Raw genomic sequence first — 18827 nt, 5'->3', positions numbered from 1 at the left:
TCTGTTTCTTCCATCTTTCTCTCCAAATCGATCCTCACCCTTTTTTCTCCATCCTTGTTTTCTTCTCTACTTAACCCCCCCCCCTCTCTCTCTCTCTCTCTCACCTCTGTCTCTCCACTCTCATTCCACTTGCATTTTTCTTTGAACGGATGTCAATCAGCAGATATGACCGAGTACCGTATGTCTGGAGGTGACCTTCGACGTTGACATCTTGAAACATAACTAAATGTGAAGTCTGGGGAAAAAATGCACCAGGAAAATTCAATAAATTTCATTTCTTTATGTCTCATTCTTTGTACTGATCAATTTTGTCCCTCTTTCAAACAATAAATGATTACATCAAAAAAGTGATATTACAAGCATATGAGATGTCTTGAATAGAACTAGGTCCTAAATCAAAACACACTGCTTTACAAATCAATAACAGCAATGAGACATACGTGTAACTGGAACTTTGAACTTTTATCGCAATTTTTGTCAAATATGTATCTTGACTGTTTATACAACCTGTATTTGTTTTTTATATATTAAAGTATTCATGTTTTTTTGTAATATTGAATCATATTGTGTTTACATGAAATATGCCCTTCTTTTCTTTCTTTTTACTGATCCATCTTTTTCCTTCTTTGAAACAAAAAATGATTGCATCAGAAAAGTATGCTTACAAGCATATGACATGTCTTGAAAATAACTAGGTCCAGAATTATACAAAACACAAGCTCTTTTACCAATGAATAATAAGAGCAAAGATACATGAAAATGTAAAATTACATCACAAAAAGATGACAGTACTTATAGATTATCAACACCTTCTTTAAATGTATGACATAAAAGAAAACGTTTAAAATACAGTCGTGACAACGCTTGCATACAAGCACCAGAAGAGAATCAATGCATGATAATATCAAACAAGTTCTGTATAACATATAATTTTTTTTTTGGCACACAGTGTAGAGGTATCAAATTGTCCTGATGCTAGTTTAATACTTTAGATATACAAGGTTGATTAATGGGCAGTGTTAAGAAAACCTTCAGAGTCAGATCGTTTATTTTGTGTATGTAAGAGAATATCTATTTTAAAGACAATGCTAACTATATAAGAATTTGAGAGCAAAATACAAGCTATTTACTTTAATGATGCCTACCATTTATATTGCTTCCCTTTGTAATTTTCAACAGCAAATGATCCATATCACATTGAATGCAGGAAAAACTAGAGAGCAAAATACTAGCTATTTGTTTTTATGATGCATGTGAATCACCTTGCTTCAAAGAGTAATTTTTAACCAGAAATGATCTATATCATACTGAATGCAGGAGATTATGAATAAATGATCCAGACCAACTCTAAAACTTCCGGACTGCCAGATGCTCCATATTAACCCAGGACTAGCAGCAGAATATCCAATTTACTCATTTCACAGTAAGGCACTTTTCAGATTCAAATTGAAGTTTTCACAAAATTTCTAGCCAATTTTGGTCTTATTTTACATGATGTATCCCATCTTGGTTCTCTTCTTCCGTTCACAACCCTCTTATTTCCATAAGAAAAAATTAATAAAGGGTCAGCTGCACGCAGCATAGCTGCTAAATGAAAATGGTCCCTTTTTCTATGGACTTGATGATGACAGTAATATGAATCAATCACTCAAATGTCAATATCACACAAAGTGATATACCAAACAACTTTTAATAATCAGACTAAATTATCTAAAATGTTCCTTATAACACAATTGTATCATAAAAAATATGCAATTAATAACAGTGGTAAACAAACAAATTCATTTGGTAAACCTTTAAAAATAGAACTGTCATTTTTCTTTGAGAAAATCATCTTATTGCTTTGAAAGCAAAGAGGTAAGGATTTGCAGTACACACAGTTCTCTTTCAGAGATATAATTTCTATGATTTTTTTTAAAAAAAGGTTCTAAATCACGTAAAAGTACATGATAATAGTACAGAATAATAGAATGTTTTAAGTTTCAGAATCAACCAAATATACATGTATCACAAACACACTACACAGTAAAGCCTCATTCATCTTTGTACAGAGCGTCAATGCATACTGTTTCACTGTCGTGTTACAATATCTGTATTCAAATATTTGACATGAAAACTGGATGTATTATCTGTTAAGTTGGGTATGACAACTGCATTTTAAATGCAATGATATTTTAACAGGTGATTGTACTTATTTTCATGAAGGTATTTCATAGAGATGTATGAATATAAAAGCACCATACTGAAAAGAATGGCCTGTCCAATGTAGCTGGTGGTTCCTTGTCATTAAGTTTGCAACAACTTCTCTGCGCACCAAGATTTCTGACTCTGTTGTGTTTGATGTATTTTAGCACTTTACATGGAGGTCTTTGGTCTTGCTGAGAGGTATTTAGCGATCTTCTCGTCAGATTCGACCTTGGCCTTGAGCGCCAAAAGGGCCGGGTAGTTTGCGATGACCGCAGGCATCCTGTCATTCAGGATGTCCAAAATGTTGAATACAGCGAGGTCAGCAAGGGTCATCTGCCATGAATAGAAGGGATGAGAAAATAAAGTGATTTCTAAGACAAAGTATGTTCCGTTTGGTTGATGAGCATTCATAAGTACCCAAAATACTCCAATCGCCCAGGACACGTTGCTTGAGAGTATCACGTGCTGTATTTCCTGGACCATCCTAACCCTAGCATGCAGTGTTATAAGTACTGCCTCTAAAGGCCACCGCACACCTTACGACCAGACTGGTCGGTGACTGGCTTGCGACTGAGTGAGGGGAGATGAATCGCAAGGCAGTCATAAGCCTCGACACCGCACACCTTGCGATCCGATCTGCGACTCACGCATGCGATTTTTGCTTTCAGGCATAGTATCTGAGAAATTGCGCTTACTGCTGCGTATGCGCGTTGTTTATCATAATACGCGTTATACAACTCGGCTATCTGATTGGCTGGAGATCGGATTGAGCTTGCGATCCACTCATAAGGATTCGACATGTCAAATCCTTCCGATTTTCCTTGCGACTTGTCTCTGACCAGTCTGCGACACTAAAGCTGACAAGAGCTGTGATGTCACATCTCCCCTCACTCAGTCGCAAGCCAGTCGGCAACCAGTCGGGTCGTAAGGTGTGCGGTGGCCTTAACTTATCAGTGTCTCTATGCACTGGCTCCAAAAAACAGTATCTTAAAAAATGCTTGATAAAGTATGTATCATCTTGCAATTTTAGATCAGCTCAGAAGGATCTTTTACATTGTCCTGGTTTTCAGAACAAGTTTTAGGGAGAACGATCCTTTGCTCATGTTGCCCCTTCACTTTGGAATACCACTCCATCATACGTAAAGAATTCTTCTTTACTCCCAAACTCAAATCCACCTTGAAAACATACATATTTAAAAAGTATTTTGAATGAGTTAGTGCTACATGGATGATTGCCAGCTATTTTCTTCCTTTTCTTTAATAGCTTTTCTGTCTTCTTCAAGAGCACATAGGGATATATCCGGCAATGATAAGTTGTATATATACATGTATATATATATATATGCATGTCAGTATTTTTACTATTATTAACCTACAGAAACATTTCTGATATATATGCATGTTGCTATTATTTCTATTACTGGTATTGATTACTGACCTACAGAAACATTTCTCACGTCTTTGGGATGTTGGTGGATTCAGACAGATAACTTGTAAATTTGGTGAATGACTGTCTTATAATTCAGAAAGATATAAAATTGCTAATTTTTTTTTTCATTTTAGCTAATATGAATATCTTTTTACTCATAAGGCCATAATTGATTCACAAATATACTTGAGTCAAACATCAACCTAATTTTTTTTTTCATCTTTGCAGTTTTTATTAGTCACAAAAACACTTTAAACAGAACATTGATTCAAACTGTGTATGTACACATAAAAACTATCCTAAATAAATTGTTCTGTACTCAGAATAATTTAACTTGTACCCCCAGTCCTGCCAACAGGACAATCCACAAACCGAAAAGGGGTATGGTATTTCATGTCGGTCCACGGTCGTCCTGGCAGCATTGCCGGGGTATAGCGCAACTCAAAAATCATGACATTTTAATGTATTTACATGACCGAATGTATGACATAAAAAACACCACTACAACATGAACAGAAGATAAAACGAACTCACAAAAAGACAATAAAAAAAAACCTAATTGCCCATCCCTTCCCCTTGCCCTTCCCAGAATTCCCCAGAGCAACAGAGACCTTACCTTTGATCCAACAAAAAATCCTGTTCCGCTGGACTCAAGTTTCTTCTCAAGGTAGTTGAGTCTTCGGGGTCCCTTCTCCTCCAAGTATTCCTTTTCGAGTTGAGCCTTTCAGAATAAAAATTTTAAAACGGGTGTACAGTTCATATTACTATGGGCTTTTCGGATGCTATCCAACTTATGATTGAAAGTGGTATCACAGACCAATGATAACCAGATACATGTTATTCACATATTATTACCAATTTTGATTATAGCAAGAGGTGACCTGTGCAACCGCCCCCCCCCCCCAATCAGATACATCGGGAGAGACCTGTGGGTCATATATGCTTTTCACACTGCATTTCCTTAACCCCATACTATCCTTAACCCCGGACTATCCTTAACCCCATACTATCCTTAACCCGGACTATCCTTAACCCCATACTATCTTTTTTTTCGATTCACACTGTCTTCCTTAACCCCATACTATCTTTTTTCGATTCACACTGTCTTTCTTAACCCCATACTATCTGCTCAACCGTGGTTAATGCCTTAACCCCGGACTATCCCTCAGCTCATGAATACTGATGGTTTTACCACACAGAGCGTGATTAACGTGCAATTCGACTTCTGTGATTGGCTAATGCTTAGCCCCACTTTCCTTAGCCCTGTTTCGTTTTCACACTGCATCTCTTAGCACCACAATTGTGGTGCTAGCACCACAATAAGCCGGCTAACCCTGCTTTTTTGCAGGGCCAGATAGTACCGTACTATTTACCGTGCTAGCCCACTTTGCTAAAACGTAGTGTGAAAACGAAGTGGGCTAAGCTTAACCCCGGGAAATTGGTGGGGCTAAGACCCCCCTTAGCCGCACCAATTTAGGACAAAAAGTACAGTGTGAAAAGCATATTAGTGATCCAGTTAACTTTTTGCCTCTCAGGTACAAACTAATAATGATAATAATCATACTAAGACATTCACACCACTCATGAAGGAAGGTGTTATCAGTACCACTGTTATTTACCAAACTTGCAAAGGATGGTCACAGAGTGGTTACAAGAAGTTAGTTTCTTTAGTCTTTTAAACAGAAACTACCAAGGGGGTGTTGCAGGAAAATATCTGCAATCAGTTACAAATTAGGTCAATTTTCACTAAAGCAAGTAAATGTTATGACTGATCCATTCAACCAAAACTATGGAAAGCCAGCAATGTCAACATCTTAAATACATTGTTCAAAATATTTTTTAGAAATGACGTACATTCATACATTCACTATTTTCTTGAAAATTCAGTATGCTTCTCTTCATTTTCAAAGGACATTGTACAATTTTCCTAAAGAAAAAATTTGACAATGATGGATTTCCATATACTTTGAGGTTGATTGGATAAATCATAACTCTTTGTAAGACAGGGCCAAGCAATCAATTGCAAATTTTCAATTAATTGAAAGACTTGTGATTGATTTTTAAGACCTAAAATTGACTTGTAAATGATTGCAACTTTCTTGCAATGCCCTATGAGAGTGACTGTAATAACTCTTCAACCCCATTGTCTACTAGAACTGGTAGGTCCCTATAAAAAGCCTATGGAAAATACAGGATTTAACAGTCAAGGGGTTAAGACTTTGGTCGTACCTTCTTCTCTGGGTCCTTCTCTCGATACAGCCATGGTGCAGCATCGGCAAGGAGCTCATCAAAAGTTTCCGTCACTTCATCAATGATTGAACATTCCAGGTTGTTACTGCCATACATGCCTATGAACCAAAAAACACAAAACTACCAACAATCTAGGAACATGTTTAGGATGCGAGTTGAAAAGGTTGAACTTCCTTCATTTTTATCCGACATAAGGGTTACAATAGTTGAATCATGATCCATATTTATGTACACTGCAATAAGGTTGGTTAGAGGATGCAATCTCAAGCTGGAATTACATCAAATCTCCCTTCACATACTTTGTCTTAACCAATGAACTATCAATTACTTCAAAAGAAGATAATTTCAAATGTATGTGTACAATGTTTATCTTATTTTATGTGAGCATTGCACTGTTAGTCTTCATAAGAAATTGACGGACTCAAATACTCCAACCAAAATTACAATTTCGGGTCAGTTGGAGGTGGAGATATTTTTTTACCTGATTGCTAAGAAAGCATGAATGCTTGTAAGCAAGCAACCAGAGGACCAGGGGTTTTAGGTCCTCTCCGCTAGTGCCCTTACCAAAGGGCACTAGCGCACCAAGTGGGAATCGAACCCGGGTCAAGGAATACGAATCCCCGCTCTACCGACTGAGCTACTGCGCCTCCTGAGAAGAGAAGAGATGGAAGACGAAGGAAAGAGATCACTTACCAACTTCCCTTGCCACATATCTCTGGATAGCTCGACTCTGGATCATCAGACGACCATCAACTTCAAGGATTGGCACTTGACCAAGAGGCAACTCTGAAATAAAAAAACAGAAAAACATTTTTTTAAATATATGTGAATATTGGAATTCAATGATATTACCTCAATGGCCCATATTCCTGTGGTTTACTATTGTGACCAGACTGACAGGAATCTCTGGTACAAGTTCAATTTGTCAGCTCATTTGACAACCAAATCATTGATAAAAGACTGGGAATAATTACTGAAATAGTTCTCTTCATCATTTGAACAGGAGGTAAGATCCAAACATAGATGTACATGGTCATTTTCAAACGTGAGTGACACGACAATCGGAGAGGTTTAAGGGCTCATATCTTCAAACTTAAAGGTTATGAATCAATCATGACTACTATATTATATACAATGTAGGACTGGCATGGGCCACTACAAGTTTGATTTGAATTCAACAATTCGTTTAGTAGATATGATTAAAAAACGGTGCGTGAGTGACACGACAAATTTTGGACATGGGTTTCTGACCACTAACACATATGGTTGGATTCGTGCCCAAGTAGTTGTCATGGAGTACTGTGAGTACCAGTAAATGGACATAAATAGTGTACCTATCTAACACATATAGTCAAAATCAATCAAACCTTCTCTATGGAAAATGGTACCCTCCTATATACCGTGAGTGACACGACATCCAAAACGTGAGTGACACGACAAGTGCAAAAGTACAACATTTATCTCAACATTGAAAGTATTTTTTGCATGATGTAGAAGAGTAAAATACCATTAACCAAAAAACAATCTTAATTACATAATAACTGCTTTCTTTTAAGTTCATAATATGTCATCCTGATGTTTTATTCTTGGTTTATGGTCATATTTGCCCATCAACTCACATTCCCTATACCATACCACATTGTCACACTAGGGCTTCTACCACTCTCCTCTTTAGAGGTGGGGGCACTTGAAGGAGGTGTTATGAGGTCTTGGCATTGACATCAACTCGAACATTCTTTTTGTGGCCTGATATCATTCAAAACTTTAACTCTTTCTCCCTATCTGTATATGAAAGTTTTATACAGGTTTATACAATTCAGCATCCACAACGGATGGAATAATTTTTCCTTGTAAGAAAGGTATTCTCAATAGTCACTCATCATCTGGCATGGTCTGGTAGCCAATGATGTCATGTATGACTCCCTTTTCTTGAAATATTGGATTACAATATTATTCTCCTTTAATATTTTTATAGGCATTGTCCAAATAGGACATGGCAGTTTAAATGTCTTTTTTGGTACCAAACCACAATCACGTTGCTGCACACTTCTGATGGACTATCAGCAAATCGCCTTGAGAAAATTGGAAATTCAACTCAACAAGCATAGGTTTTCTCCTGAACACTGCTTGTATGTGGACCCTCCCAAGTCAGTACATGTAGGCACTGTACCAAAATTCAGAGCTATGCTTTTTGCTGGAATTTGTAAGCGCCTTTTCATTGCTAATTATTTGATCATATACCATACCATGGGAATCCAGGGAAAGCCACAAGGTGAAAGACGCAGTCAGTACCTGATTCTTGCAGTCTGCTACTATTACATAACAACTACAAGTCATTAGCTTTTCCTTTTCTAAGCCCTTGGATGTCACACTAAAATCCAATTCAGCATCCCAACCAGGCTCCCTTTATACCTCAATAGCTTTTTCCCCTGGAGGTCCAGCTCTGTTCTTATCAGGGTTCCCCCCACCAAAAAAAAAAAAAATTATCTACTGGTACATGGCAACCCATCCAAAGTTGCTGAAATCAAAATGCGGTCTCGGTTGGGACTTGTTGGGACCTACATGAACATGCATCATTTTGTTGTAATGAATATGTGTAAATGCAAATCTGCTCTGAACACACATCGGCCCACTTACGGTAGTTTGCTGTTCAGAGTTCAGACCCTACATGTAGTTAATCACTAGCGGTATGAATGGTGGCCGAACAAATAATGATTTTGAACTTGGCATGTAGCTGCTTCAAGCAATATCCAAAATGTTTGTTTTCTTGCAAATTTGTTTATTTCATGTCCTGGAATACAAGCTTTATGGCAAATGAAAAGGTTGATTTAATCAATCAGAAGGAAAAGAAAAGTATTTTCTTTTCCGAATTTGAAAAAATGTTTGGTGTTCATGGTGATCTCTTATATCTCATGTACACTACTTTACCACTAAAATTTCTGCAAATTTCAAAAAAGGATCCGTGACTTTTCTAGCTGAGTATTATAACAAAGAAATAACATTACTCAAAAGAAAGGTGAACTTTCTGCTTATTTCTGTAAATGGAGACAGAGAATGTTTGAGTAATACCTAGGTATGACTTGAACCATCACCAACCCTTTATGCATTGTAAATATGTCCATTGCTTAAGTATAGTGGTTTTTCTCTTGATACATTCATAATTTTGTGTTGACTGATTATGTTGTTATATTCTTAATCACAGTACATTCACCAAAATATGAATTAGGATCTGAGTCTTCACGCCAATGGAAAATTGTCAGGATTTTTTAAACCAAGGCAACCACGGAGAGGAGAGAAAATAGATGAACTCAATGTCAAATTCAATATTTCCATAAAAAGGAGTAAAATTAGGAAAATGGAGGAAATTATTAGCCTAAAATAGGCCTAAATGATGTCAGGAACAACATTTTGACTGTATCCCTGGTAAAACGCTTCAAAAATTACTTGATGTCCTTTTTTATACACAATATAATACCGTGAGTGACACGACATTTCGTGAGTGACACGACATTGTGAGTGACACGACACAACTTTGACAGTTAATTTTAGCTTTACCTTAACATATTGGACCAAGTTACTTTATATACAATAAGGTACAGATAAACTGTATTTGCTCCAGTACTGGGACAAATTAATTTTCAGAATACACAGCTCTAGAAAACTTTTTGCATTTAAAACGTGAGTGACACGACAACCAGTTTTGAAAACTTTGAAACCCAATTTTTTTCAGAAAAACACTTCACAGAATATTTTTTTGCTTTTTATGAGTTAGATACAATACACAGCTTGTATCTTGCCAACAAATGTGCTTGAACAGTGCTTCTAATACAAATTTTATATTGTGATAGGCAATATGTGAATTTTAATGCAAAAATCAACATTTTGTAACATTTAATTTCCCTTGCATTAAATTCACTGTATCTCAAGACATAATTAATAATTTTATGTAAATGAAATGGAAAAATATACTTTAAGATGTCTAGTTTCAAAAAACATTGAAGCCTAATGATTTCTAGCAAGTTTTAATTTTCACCCCCATGTCCACTTTTGTTTGAAAATGACCACATGCAATTTTGTAATTTTGGCTTTCCATAATTTTAACACTAAGTTTAATAGACCACAGCCTTAATTAAAGATAAATTCCAGTATTGGTAACGATCTCAAAATGACTTTTTACAGAATCTAATATGATGACCACCCAAGTGTGTGTTTGTATGAATAAAAAATATGTGCCAAAGGATTCTGGAAGAAATTGTGTAATTGCTGAGAAATAAGCAAAATAAGCGCGGATTCGGTCACTTCCGTCGGTCTTTATTCCAGCAATAATAATACGCTGTCCCACGTGTGCCTATCTGTGTTGGTGATCTTCAGTGTGAACAATTTTCAGCGTAGATTTCAAGATTTCACAAAGTTCAGTTTATGTAACTTTACCAGATCTAGATCCTCGATGATATACTGACAATTAAGCCTGGTTTTACAGACTTTCTCATGAAATCAGTGTTTACTGCAACTACTGGCATTTCTCTTTAAACTCGACTTCAACAAACAGGCCAATAGATGATGTGAAGACTCTAGCCAAGAAGCCATATGAAGAAACTGAATGAGGCAAGACGTAAATTGTACAACGCCTACTTAGCTTGTTGTACGTGATCGAATGGGAGGCTGAATGTCAAACATTGGTACTGTTGCACACACGACGTACCATCCATAATGTACCGTTGCACGGCTTTAGGAGGTGACGTCACAAGAAGATTCAATTCATTGCACTCATTAAAAATGAAGGTGGAATACGTGTATAGCCTGCGGGCTAAATGCGCATCGCTGCCCGAGGTCATGTGCCCTTGTGAGATTTTACCTTTCGCTTTCAATATTTTTGCCCCCTTTTCATAGATTACTTCAGGGAAATACTCGCTCAATTCGCTAAACTCTGAGGCGTTGTACAACACAAAGAGCGAATATTCTTATTCGTGCAATGGTGCGAGATTTCGCATTCGGTGAAAGAAAGAAACTCAATTTTCATGAGTGCAATGGACAGAATACTTCATGAGGTGAAAGATGAAATGATCCATTCAACGAGGCGTACATGTAGCCGAGTTAAATGGATCATTATTTCATCTTTCACCTCATGAAGTATTCTGTCCATTGCACAAATGAAAAACATTCATTATTTGGTTTATATGACACCTAAAAATTGATTTTTTTTCTTTCAATGAAATTTATGAATTTCGATGCAAAACATGCTCATGCAATGCGAATAGGTCTGTTGATTGTTACGTCATTACAACATGCGCACTGCTGGTGCCTGCTGCTCATAGGTGAGCGCGTGCAATGGATCCAAAATTGCACGATGAATGGATCTAAAATTGCACGGTTGATGACATGACGTCACTGCAAAATGGGCTGAATGAACGATACCAAACAACCAATCAAATCACATCTACATGTAGGTGTCATATAAAGCATTATATCTTTCTTTCACCTCATGCAAAATCATGCACCATTGCACTCATGCCTATTCGCTATTTGCATACTTTTATGACTACTGTAACATTACCATTATGACAACTACCATGGTAATACCATCTTGCGACTGGCTGCTGAGTCATGTTTAAATGCCATGCTAGCAATTTTATAAAATGTGCCCCTGGGCCCTGTTGTACAATAAGTTACGATTGATCCGATCTCTCAGGCAAGTCCCGTAATGCGTCGGTGCAGGCACTAATCTGCATTCCGCTGAGCGCGGTGGCTCAGAGAAAAGTAGGTAATTCAACACAAGTAACCAGACTTTGCAAGCTCAGTGCATAGATTATGGTTATAAATTATTAAAAGTAGGATATAAAACAAATATATCAGGCGTTTCATTCAAAAGCATAGTGGAAATAACTAATCCTCGGTTGGACTGGCAAAACTACTATATTTCCCCTCGGGAAAAATAGTAATTGCCAGACCAACCTCGGATAAATAATTCCACTATACTTTCTCAAAGCCTGATATATTTGTTTATAGTGATGATACTGATGCAAGATCCCAGAAATAAGAATGATCTCCAGACTTCGGACATTCATTGTCTGAAGTCACAGTCAAAAGCAAGCAAGATACATTCCGTTTCAAACTTACTGCCAGTACTTTTCAATTCCTTAAACTGCTTGTACTCCATATCCAGCCGATCTTCCTCAAATTCGGTATCAGTAGCCGCAAACATCAACCGCACCATTTCGAACATGTAGCGGCAGTCAAAGTATGTGAGCTTATATGATGGCATGGTCAGAAATTGATCTCAACTATAAAAGTATTGATGTTCCTTGATTCAAACACATACGCTTACATGTGCCATTCTCCTATGATCACAAATGTGCACAGCTTAAGTGGTTCCAAGTCTACAGGTGCATTTGCTTTACAATAAACAAATACCTTGTATCGTGGGGGATAAAGGTCATCTGTACCCCAATTGTAAACCCAATGAGGAATATGAAATAATTGTGCTTATACTGTAGTTGTTTATTCAAGCCAAAAGGCTATTTTTTTATGATTTGGATTATAAGCCAGTTCCTAGTTCCATTCTATAGGTCATTTGTACTCTCATGGGATAATGTTCTACGAGATAAGCACCAACTTAAATGTACTGATTATTCATATTTTTTTAATGTGTTTTTTCAGTAGATCCACTGGAAAGCATTAATGAGTCCAGGAGCAACTGACGTTGCAAAGATGTAAAGCTGGTATACAAAGCTATAAATGGACAGGCACCAAAATACCTGACCAATTTATTTGACAAAGTGAATTCTATTCATGGTTACAGAACCAGAGCTGCAATAACTGATGAATTTTTGATACCAAAAGCAAGGACAAATTCTGGCAAGCAAGCTTTTTCCAATGTCGGTGCAGTGGAGCAGAATTGTTTACCACATGATGTAAGGCTGGCACCTTCCAAATACACATTTTCTGCAAGATTCTGGAAAGTGACCCAAAACTAGTTAACATCCCTCATAAAATTCCTTTAAATAGTAAAATTAAATGACTATCTCACCTACAATAAAATATATCTTACATACATGTAGCTATATTTCTAACCAATGTTAGTATACCAATAAACAATTTCACGTGCCCAACACCATGTGGTTGCTGATTCCACTCCACTGAACTATATGTAGTTGACAATAAGTTTCATGTGCATGTTCTGTAATTGTTTTCTAATGTATTTTTGTTATTGTGACAGAGTCACCCTGGTAAAATAAGAATAAATAAATGAGTGAGTGAGTGAATGAATGAATGAATGAATAAATGAATGAATAAATAAACAGTGACAGTGCATGTACGGCAATACGCCAATGCATTTAAAGAAGAAATGCGCCAAATACCTTCATAAAGTCACTGATTTGCTATTCTCATCACCTGGTCTATGCAATGTGTGCATCCTGCAATGCAAGGCAAGCTTACATAGTATCTTGCTTTGAAATTTGCCTATCATAATGGAAAAGAGGAAATGTCAATTGTGGAAACTTGCCCAAGAGTCTGTATCTGTGAACTGGCTTATCAATCACCATTAATCAGTCTAATAAATTGCCTTCTTTTGAACATTTTTTTTTCATTTCCTGCAGCAGCTTTACATGTAAATGACAAACCAAAGCATTTAATGTTGAAAATATTTTAGTTATTCACGTTTTATGATGTATTGCATTTCATATTTTTATCATGTGAGACCATGCCACATTCCCATGCACTATGGACAATAAAAACAAATAAATAAAAAAGTGAACACCAGATGTTATCTCAACCAACTACAGAAGAGAGCCTTTAACTATCATTCAGAGTGGAGAGGGGAAAGGCCAATATTTGGCCTGGTGGTCAAATACAAATTTTCTGGAGAAAATAATCTTCTCCATACATTTAAAATGTAAAACTCAATTTGAAAATTCATAAATGCAAGAGAATGTAAAAAAAAGTACCTCCTTCCCACATTTCTGATTTTAAAATCAACAGTACTTGTTAACTTTTTTATGTGAATTTTTCATTTCATGCAATGAAACTTAGGGTGTGTTCACTGTTCAAGGTAGGTTTCCAAATTTACATGGCAACATGAATCATGATTGAAAACGTGATTACACAAACACTGATAAAATGAGAAACAAAGGGTGTGTTCAATGTACTCCATTCAAGGTCGTAAAAGTAAACATCTTTCAAATCATGATTTGGAGGGAAATTTGAAAACGCCGCAAAAGATGCATTTCTAAACACGATTAGCTCCTGATTCTACGTCCTTCAGCATTGAACACTTGTAATAGATTTTGAAACGTCTTTAAAAATCAAATTTGCTCTCGCATTGGAATCCTACACAAGCATCTGCCAGAATTGACATTTCTTAAGACAGGTTAAACGAAAGATGATCAACAAATAATCAGTTTTATAATTTCAACAGTGAACAGTGCCCTGCTGATCGTGTTAGCGTTCCGTGTTTTGTAGAATGTAATCAAGTTTTCAATCATGATTCATGTTGCCATTTTAATTTAAAAAATGGACATTGAACACACCCTTAATGTTCCAACATACATACATGGAGTGATAATGCTTTATTTGTGCATTATATGCTCCAATAATTACAACTAAGTTGCTTTATAAGATGTACATCAATTAAAAGATGCATTATAATGGCATATTTACCCAGGGTAGCCACTTCAGTTCCGAAAACTGTTCTCCCAGTGGGCCCTGCTATTATTATTACCCAGCTAAGCTAGGCTACCGATTCAGGTGCACACAGCTTTTTGATGAATTTTTCCCTCTTTCATTTGAAGCCCATCTCAATGTCATGCACGAATGACTGAGCTAGAACAATTGAAAGTGGTGCTAGCAAATTTCCATAGTTTGCGCGAGCAAAAAACAAATTTGAGTGAGTTTTTGCTGGCTTTCCATGCTAAGTATTCGGAAAACAAAGTTCATAATTTTCTTATTCATTTTTTCATCTTTCATTTGAGACCTCGTGCAAAAAATATGATTGACGGATTGCCAATAAAAAATTACATGCTTGACTTCTACCTGTTTGGCGGATCATTGAAAAACGAACATTCCCAACAAAGCGGCAGACTACAGGATTTTCTTGACCATTCATCATTCATATTTTACGCATTAGGTCTCATTTTGAAGAGGAAAAGATGGATATTCAAGTTGTAAAATTTGTTTTCCAAATAGCAGTAAAAACCAGCAAAACTCATTCAAAATCATAATTTGCTTGTGCAAATGGAAATTTGATACCTCCCATTTTCATTGTTTTAACCAAGTCATGCATGCATTGTTGGGATGGGTTTCAAATGAAAGAAGGTATATCTTTCTATTCATGTACATACAACATTTTATGAGGCAGATACATGATCATGATGGCAAAAATTTAAAATGAATCTCGGCTTCCTTTTTTCTGGGACGCACTGTATATCAAGTCACATTACATATAAATGATGCATGTATGATTGTCTAGATGGGCAGAATATGTGTGGAGTTCTCACTGGTTTAACTTTCAAAAATACCTCTGGCTTTGCATAAATTGTTCGCAAATCAATATTTTTTGTGACATACTGTATGTCTAACCAAGCCATAAGTTCTCTTTCACAAGACAGTCAGAAATATGTACAGTGAATTTTGGTTGAACATTCATTTAATGTGAATTTGACTTTTATTGAAAACTAAGGAATGTTGGAATTTTGGAAGTACGGGTATACACTATGTATATATTTCAATTCTCTCCAAAGAAATGCTGCAGTTTAGAGAAAAATTATTCCAAAATATTTATTACAAGATTACGTATCAAAATGTTGCATCTAGGGTAAGGATCCAGGAGCCCGTTTCTCAACACCTTTACACATGTAAGTCTACTATAACTTCTTGACTAAGACTGCTAACCGTACTAACAAAGCCCTTTTTGTCAAGATCAAGGACAACAACCCGACTTACTATTTATGACATCTCCAACCTTGTCATAGCTTCTATCGTTATAACGGAGTGACATCTGGGGCCCGTTGCATAAAAAACCTTTTACCTGAGAAAACTTGGGTTGTTTTTTACCAGTTTTTGCCCTGTGTTAAAGTCAATGGCAGAAATCAGACTAACCTTAGTTTTCAGTTTTTACCAGAGTTTTCTCAGGTAAAAAGTTTTATGCAACAGGCCCCTGAATGTGGGTAGACTATGACATGCAAAATCTCCTAGAAATTTGAAAATTATAACATGGCGTAATTAATCCTAGAAGTTTAAATTACATTGTAAAACACTGGTATACATCAATAATTGTAATCCACATAATCTTTAAAAAAACTGTCAGTAAAGTGCCACAAAAACCATTCATTTTGAAATAGTAAAATAATTGAATCAATTGATATATATTCTGCCACGTCAGGCCATCCATAAATGAACATGAACTTGTAGTCTTTGTTTTCAGACCCTTCTGAACATTTTGAAAATTTCTACTGTATGCATAGAATTTGTCAAATCATGTTTCGGTATCAAAAGGTTTTAAACAATTTATGTTACTCTATATTTTGATGTTGTTTGGAATAAAAAAAAGCATATCATTTTACAAAGGGAACCTTGATATGGTTTATTTCCAAAAACTATCCTGGGGGACTGTGGGGTGCCCATCTCACGGTCCACATGCGATTTTGGAGTCATGAAATGAATTGTTCATTTAATTTCATTTTTTCAGCAATAGAATGCTCCAGTCTTCATGGACATTGGCATAGGCCTAAGTATGTATGATGCATATTTTGTCTCTGCTATTATTTTCATGAGATGTATTTCCCAATTCATTACAATAATTGCAGTTTTATCATAATTTTGTTTTTGGAAAATTATGTTACTTTGTTACTTACACTGTAGGCTACATCTCATCTAATGGTACCGTACTCTTTCTGCCGATAGTGTTGATACCAAGGGATTCTAGTTTGAAAACCTTTCGTAAAGATTTTGGAGCTAACTCTGTGGTTGGTGAATAAAGGTGACTAACTTGTCCTGGTGTTCAGAAACGGGCACCCAGGAACACAAGATGAGTAGTTTGTGTCTCAAGCTGGCACTGTTCAAAGCATGTACTAGCTTTAAAGTGATGCTCCACTGGAATTCATGTCCATGCAAAATGTATATGCAAGGCCTACATTGTAAATATTGTACAACAGGGGACCCCAAAAATGCCAAGACCTGCATCCTATTTGACCTTTCATCTCTTATTCAATGATAAATCCTTCTTGGAAATCATTTGTTTATCTATCAGTGTTTGCTCATTCAGAATGAAGTCACTATCCAAATAGATGTCCCTTTGGAAACGAGTGCCACATGGCACAATCCTGATGCATGTAAGCCGATTCTAATGTTGGCTACTCGCTACTGTTATGTCTATAGCATCATTCATCCATTACTCACACTCAAAACAGTCTTTGAAATACCACTTTTGTAACAAAAAATAATACCATTCATGTATATGTTTTTCATTAAAATCTTGACTATTGTTTTTTTTTGCCAGTGCTCAAAAACTGTAATTTTGAGCATGATTTCGTGAGGCATTCTGGTGGAAATAAAAAATGTATCCACCCAATTTCATTCGTTTTTTTTTTAAAAAGGTTATTTTAAAAATTCAATGTAGTTTTGTGCTGAGGTGCATGTTGGATTAGACCAAAAGCTTGTTTTATTGGTTGTTCCGCTGAACTCCGTAATTGGCTCCACTCACCAATTACAGAGACCGAAGTTCTAACTTGATCTGCACTCAATGGTATATGTTTATGTATTAAGTTCGGATAAACCAGGGAAGTGGGAAGATGCGTGAGAGCCGAAGTAAGTCAGTTTTTATTTTCCTATAAAGTGTTCTTTTTTCCATTTTGGTGCATTTCAGGCCAAAATGGAATAATCTTATTTTGGTCCAGTTCTTTTTATATATTTTCATGAAATAAAGACGAAAATCAATGAGCCCAGTCTGGGGGATTTTGCATTGGTAACCCCTAATGATGGCTGCACGATCGCAAGCCGTCGTCTGTGGACAAGGAGAATTAATTTTTAAAAAATTAAAATGTTAAAAAAACTCCTCGAAACAGATGGCTGCTAGCTATTTAGCCTAGAGCGAGGACTCCGTGATAAAAAAGGACCTTGGTCCCGGAGTCCTCTAGGCTAGGTGTTACCTGCAGTGGATCAAATAGTTCGTACTCATCAATCGTTATCATGCATTCGATTAAATAGAAATGCTATATATGCATTCTTTGGAACTTGGTGTGCACATCTCCACTCCAGTCCAGATCTGATTATTAATATTTTTGAACAACTTTGATTTGAATTAACAATAGTTGGGTTTCCCCTGTCAGTTTCAATGATCTTAGTAAGCCCTAATTAGAGAAAACAGGTATTGAAAGAACCCCTGCATTTTCATTTCAACAGTAAAAGTAAAGGTCAACTTACTGCCACTTGCTTTCAGCTGGCCAAATTCATCTCCCTCAAGTCGGTTGTCTTCAAATTCGATTCCAGAAGAAACAAACAGCAATCTGGTGATTTCCGGGCAATAACGGACATTGAAGTAACTTAGCTTGTAGGAAGGCATTGTCAACTAGCTGTCTCACAAGTGAATTCAAAGTGAAAGATGATGGCAAAAGAGAAAATAACCTGGGAAACTGCACCTGATCGTGATCGACAACCCCGCTTCGGTCTGCACTAGCACTCCATGCGGTTTGGGTTAAGCCGGGCTCGATCGGATCGATCGGCTACTAGTATACGGTCCGTCACGGGCTGCTCTCCGGGGCGGGTACGGCGGCTAAGCAGGATCGATTGGGGCTGCGCAAGCACTGACCTGGGACAGCTGATGGTGAACACGTGACCCAGCGCGATGGGCGTGACCTTTTATTTGGGCGCACCCCTGTGTGGGGCCTGGGGCAGATCCCCGGGGCAGATCGAGAGTTGTAGATAGATAGATAGATAGACAGACAGACAGACAGGCAGGCAGACAGAC

At 36.8% G+C, this 18827-nt stretch overlaps 1 protein-coding gene across 2 annotated transcripts; it reads right to left on the bottom strand.

Moving 5' to 3' along the window:
• Positions 1 to 949: 949 nt before the first annotated feature.
• On the bottom strand, positions 950 to 18579 carry LOC121431887 (S-crystallin SL11-like). Of its 2 annotated transcripts, none has more exons than XM_041629668.1 (5): positions 18284 to 18579; positions 6560 to 6652; positions 5846 to 5964; positions 4233 to 4337; positions 950 to 2520 (listed from the first exon to the last, which is right to left on the bottom strand). In XM_041629668.1, the coding sequence occupies exons 1-5, from the start codon at positions 18420 to 18422 to the stop codon at positions 2356 to 2358; spliced, it is 621 nt and encodes a 206-aa protein (XP_041485602.1). In that variant the 5' UTR covers positions 18423 to 18579; the 3' UTR covers positions 950 to 2355. The 2 variants fall into 2 exon arrangements, with proteins under 2 accessions (XP_041485602.1, XP_041485600.1); XM_041629666.1 differs by lacking the exon at positions 18284 to 18579 and adding an exon at positions 11984 to 12224.
• Positions 18580 to 18827: the final 248 nt, after the last annotated feature.

This window comes from Lytechinus variegatus, chromosome 18, assembly GCF_018143015.1.
Source record: "Lytechinus variegatus isolate NC3 chromosome 18, Lvar_3.0, whole genome shotgun sequence".
NCBI lineage: Eukaryota > Metazoa > Echinodermata > Echinoidea > Temnopleuroida > Toxopneustidae > Lytechinus > Lytechinus variegatus.
The sequence above is the reverse complement of the archived record's forward strand: the minus strand, read 5'-3'. Positions and strand labels throughout refer to the sequence as shown.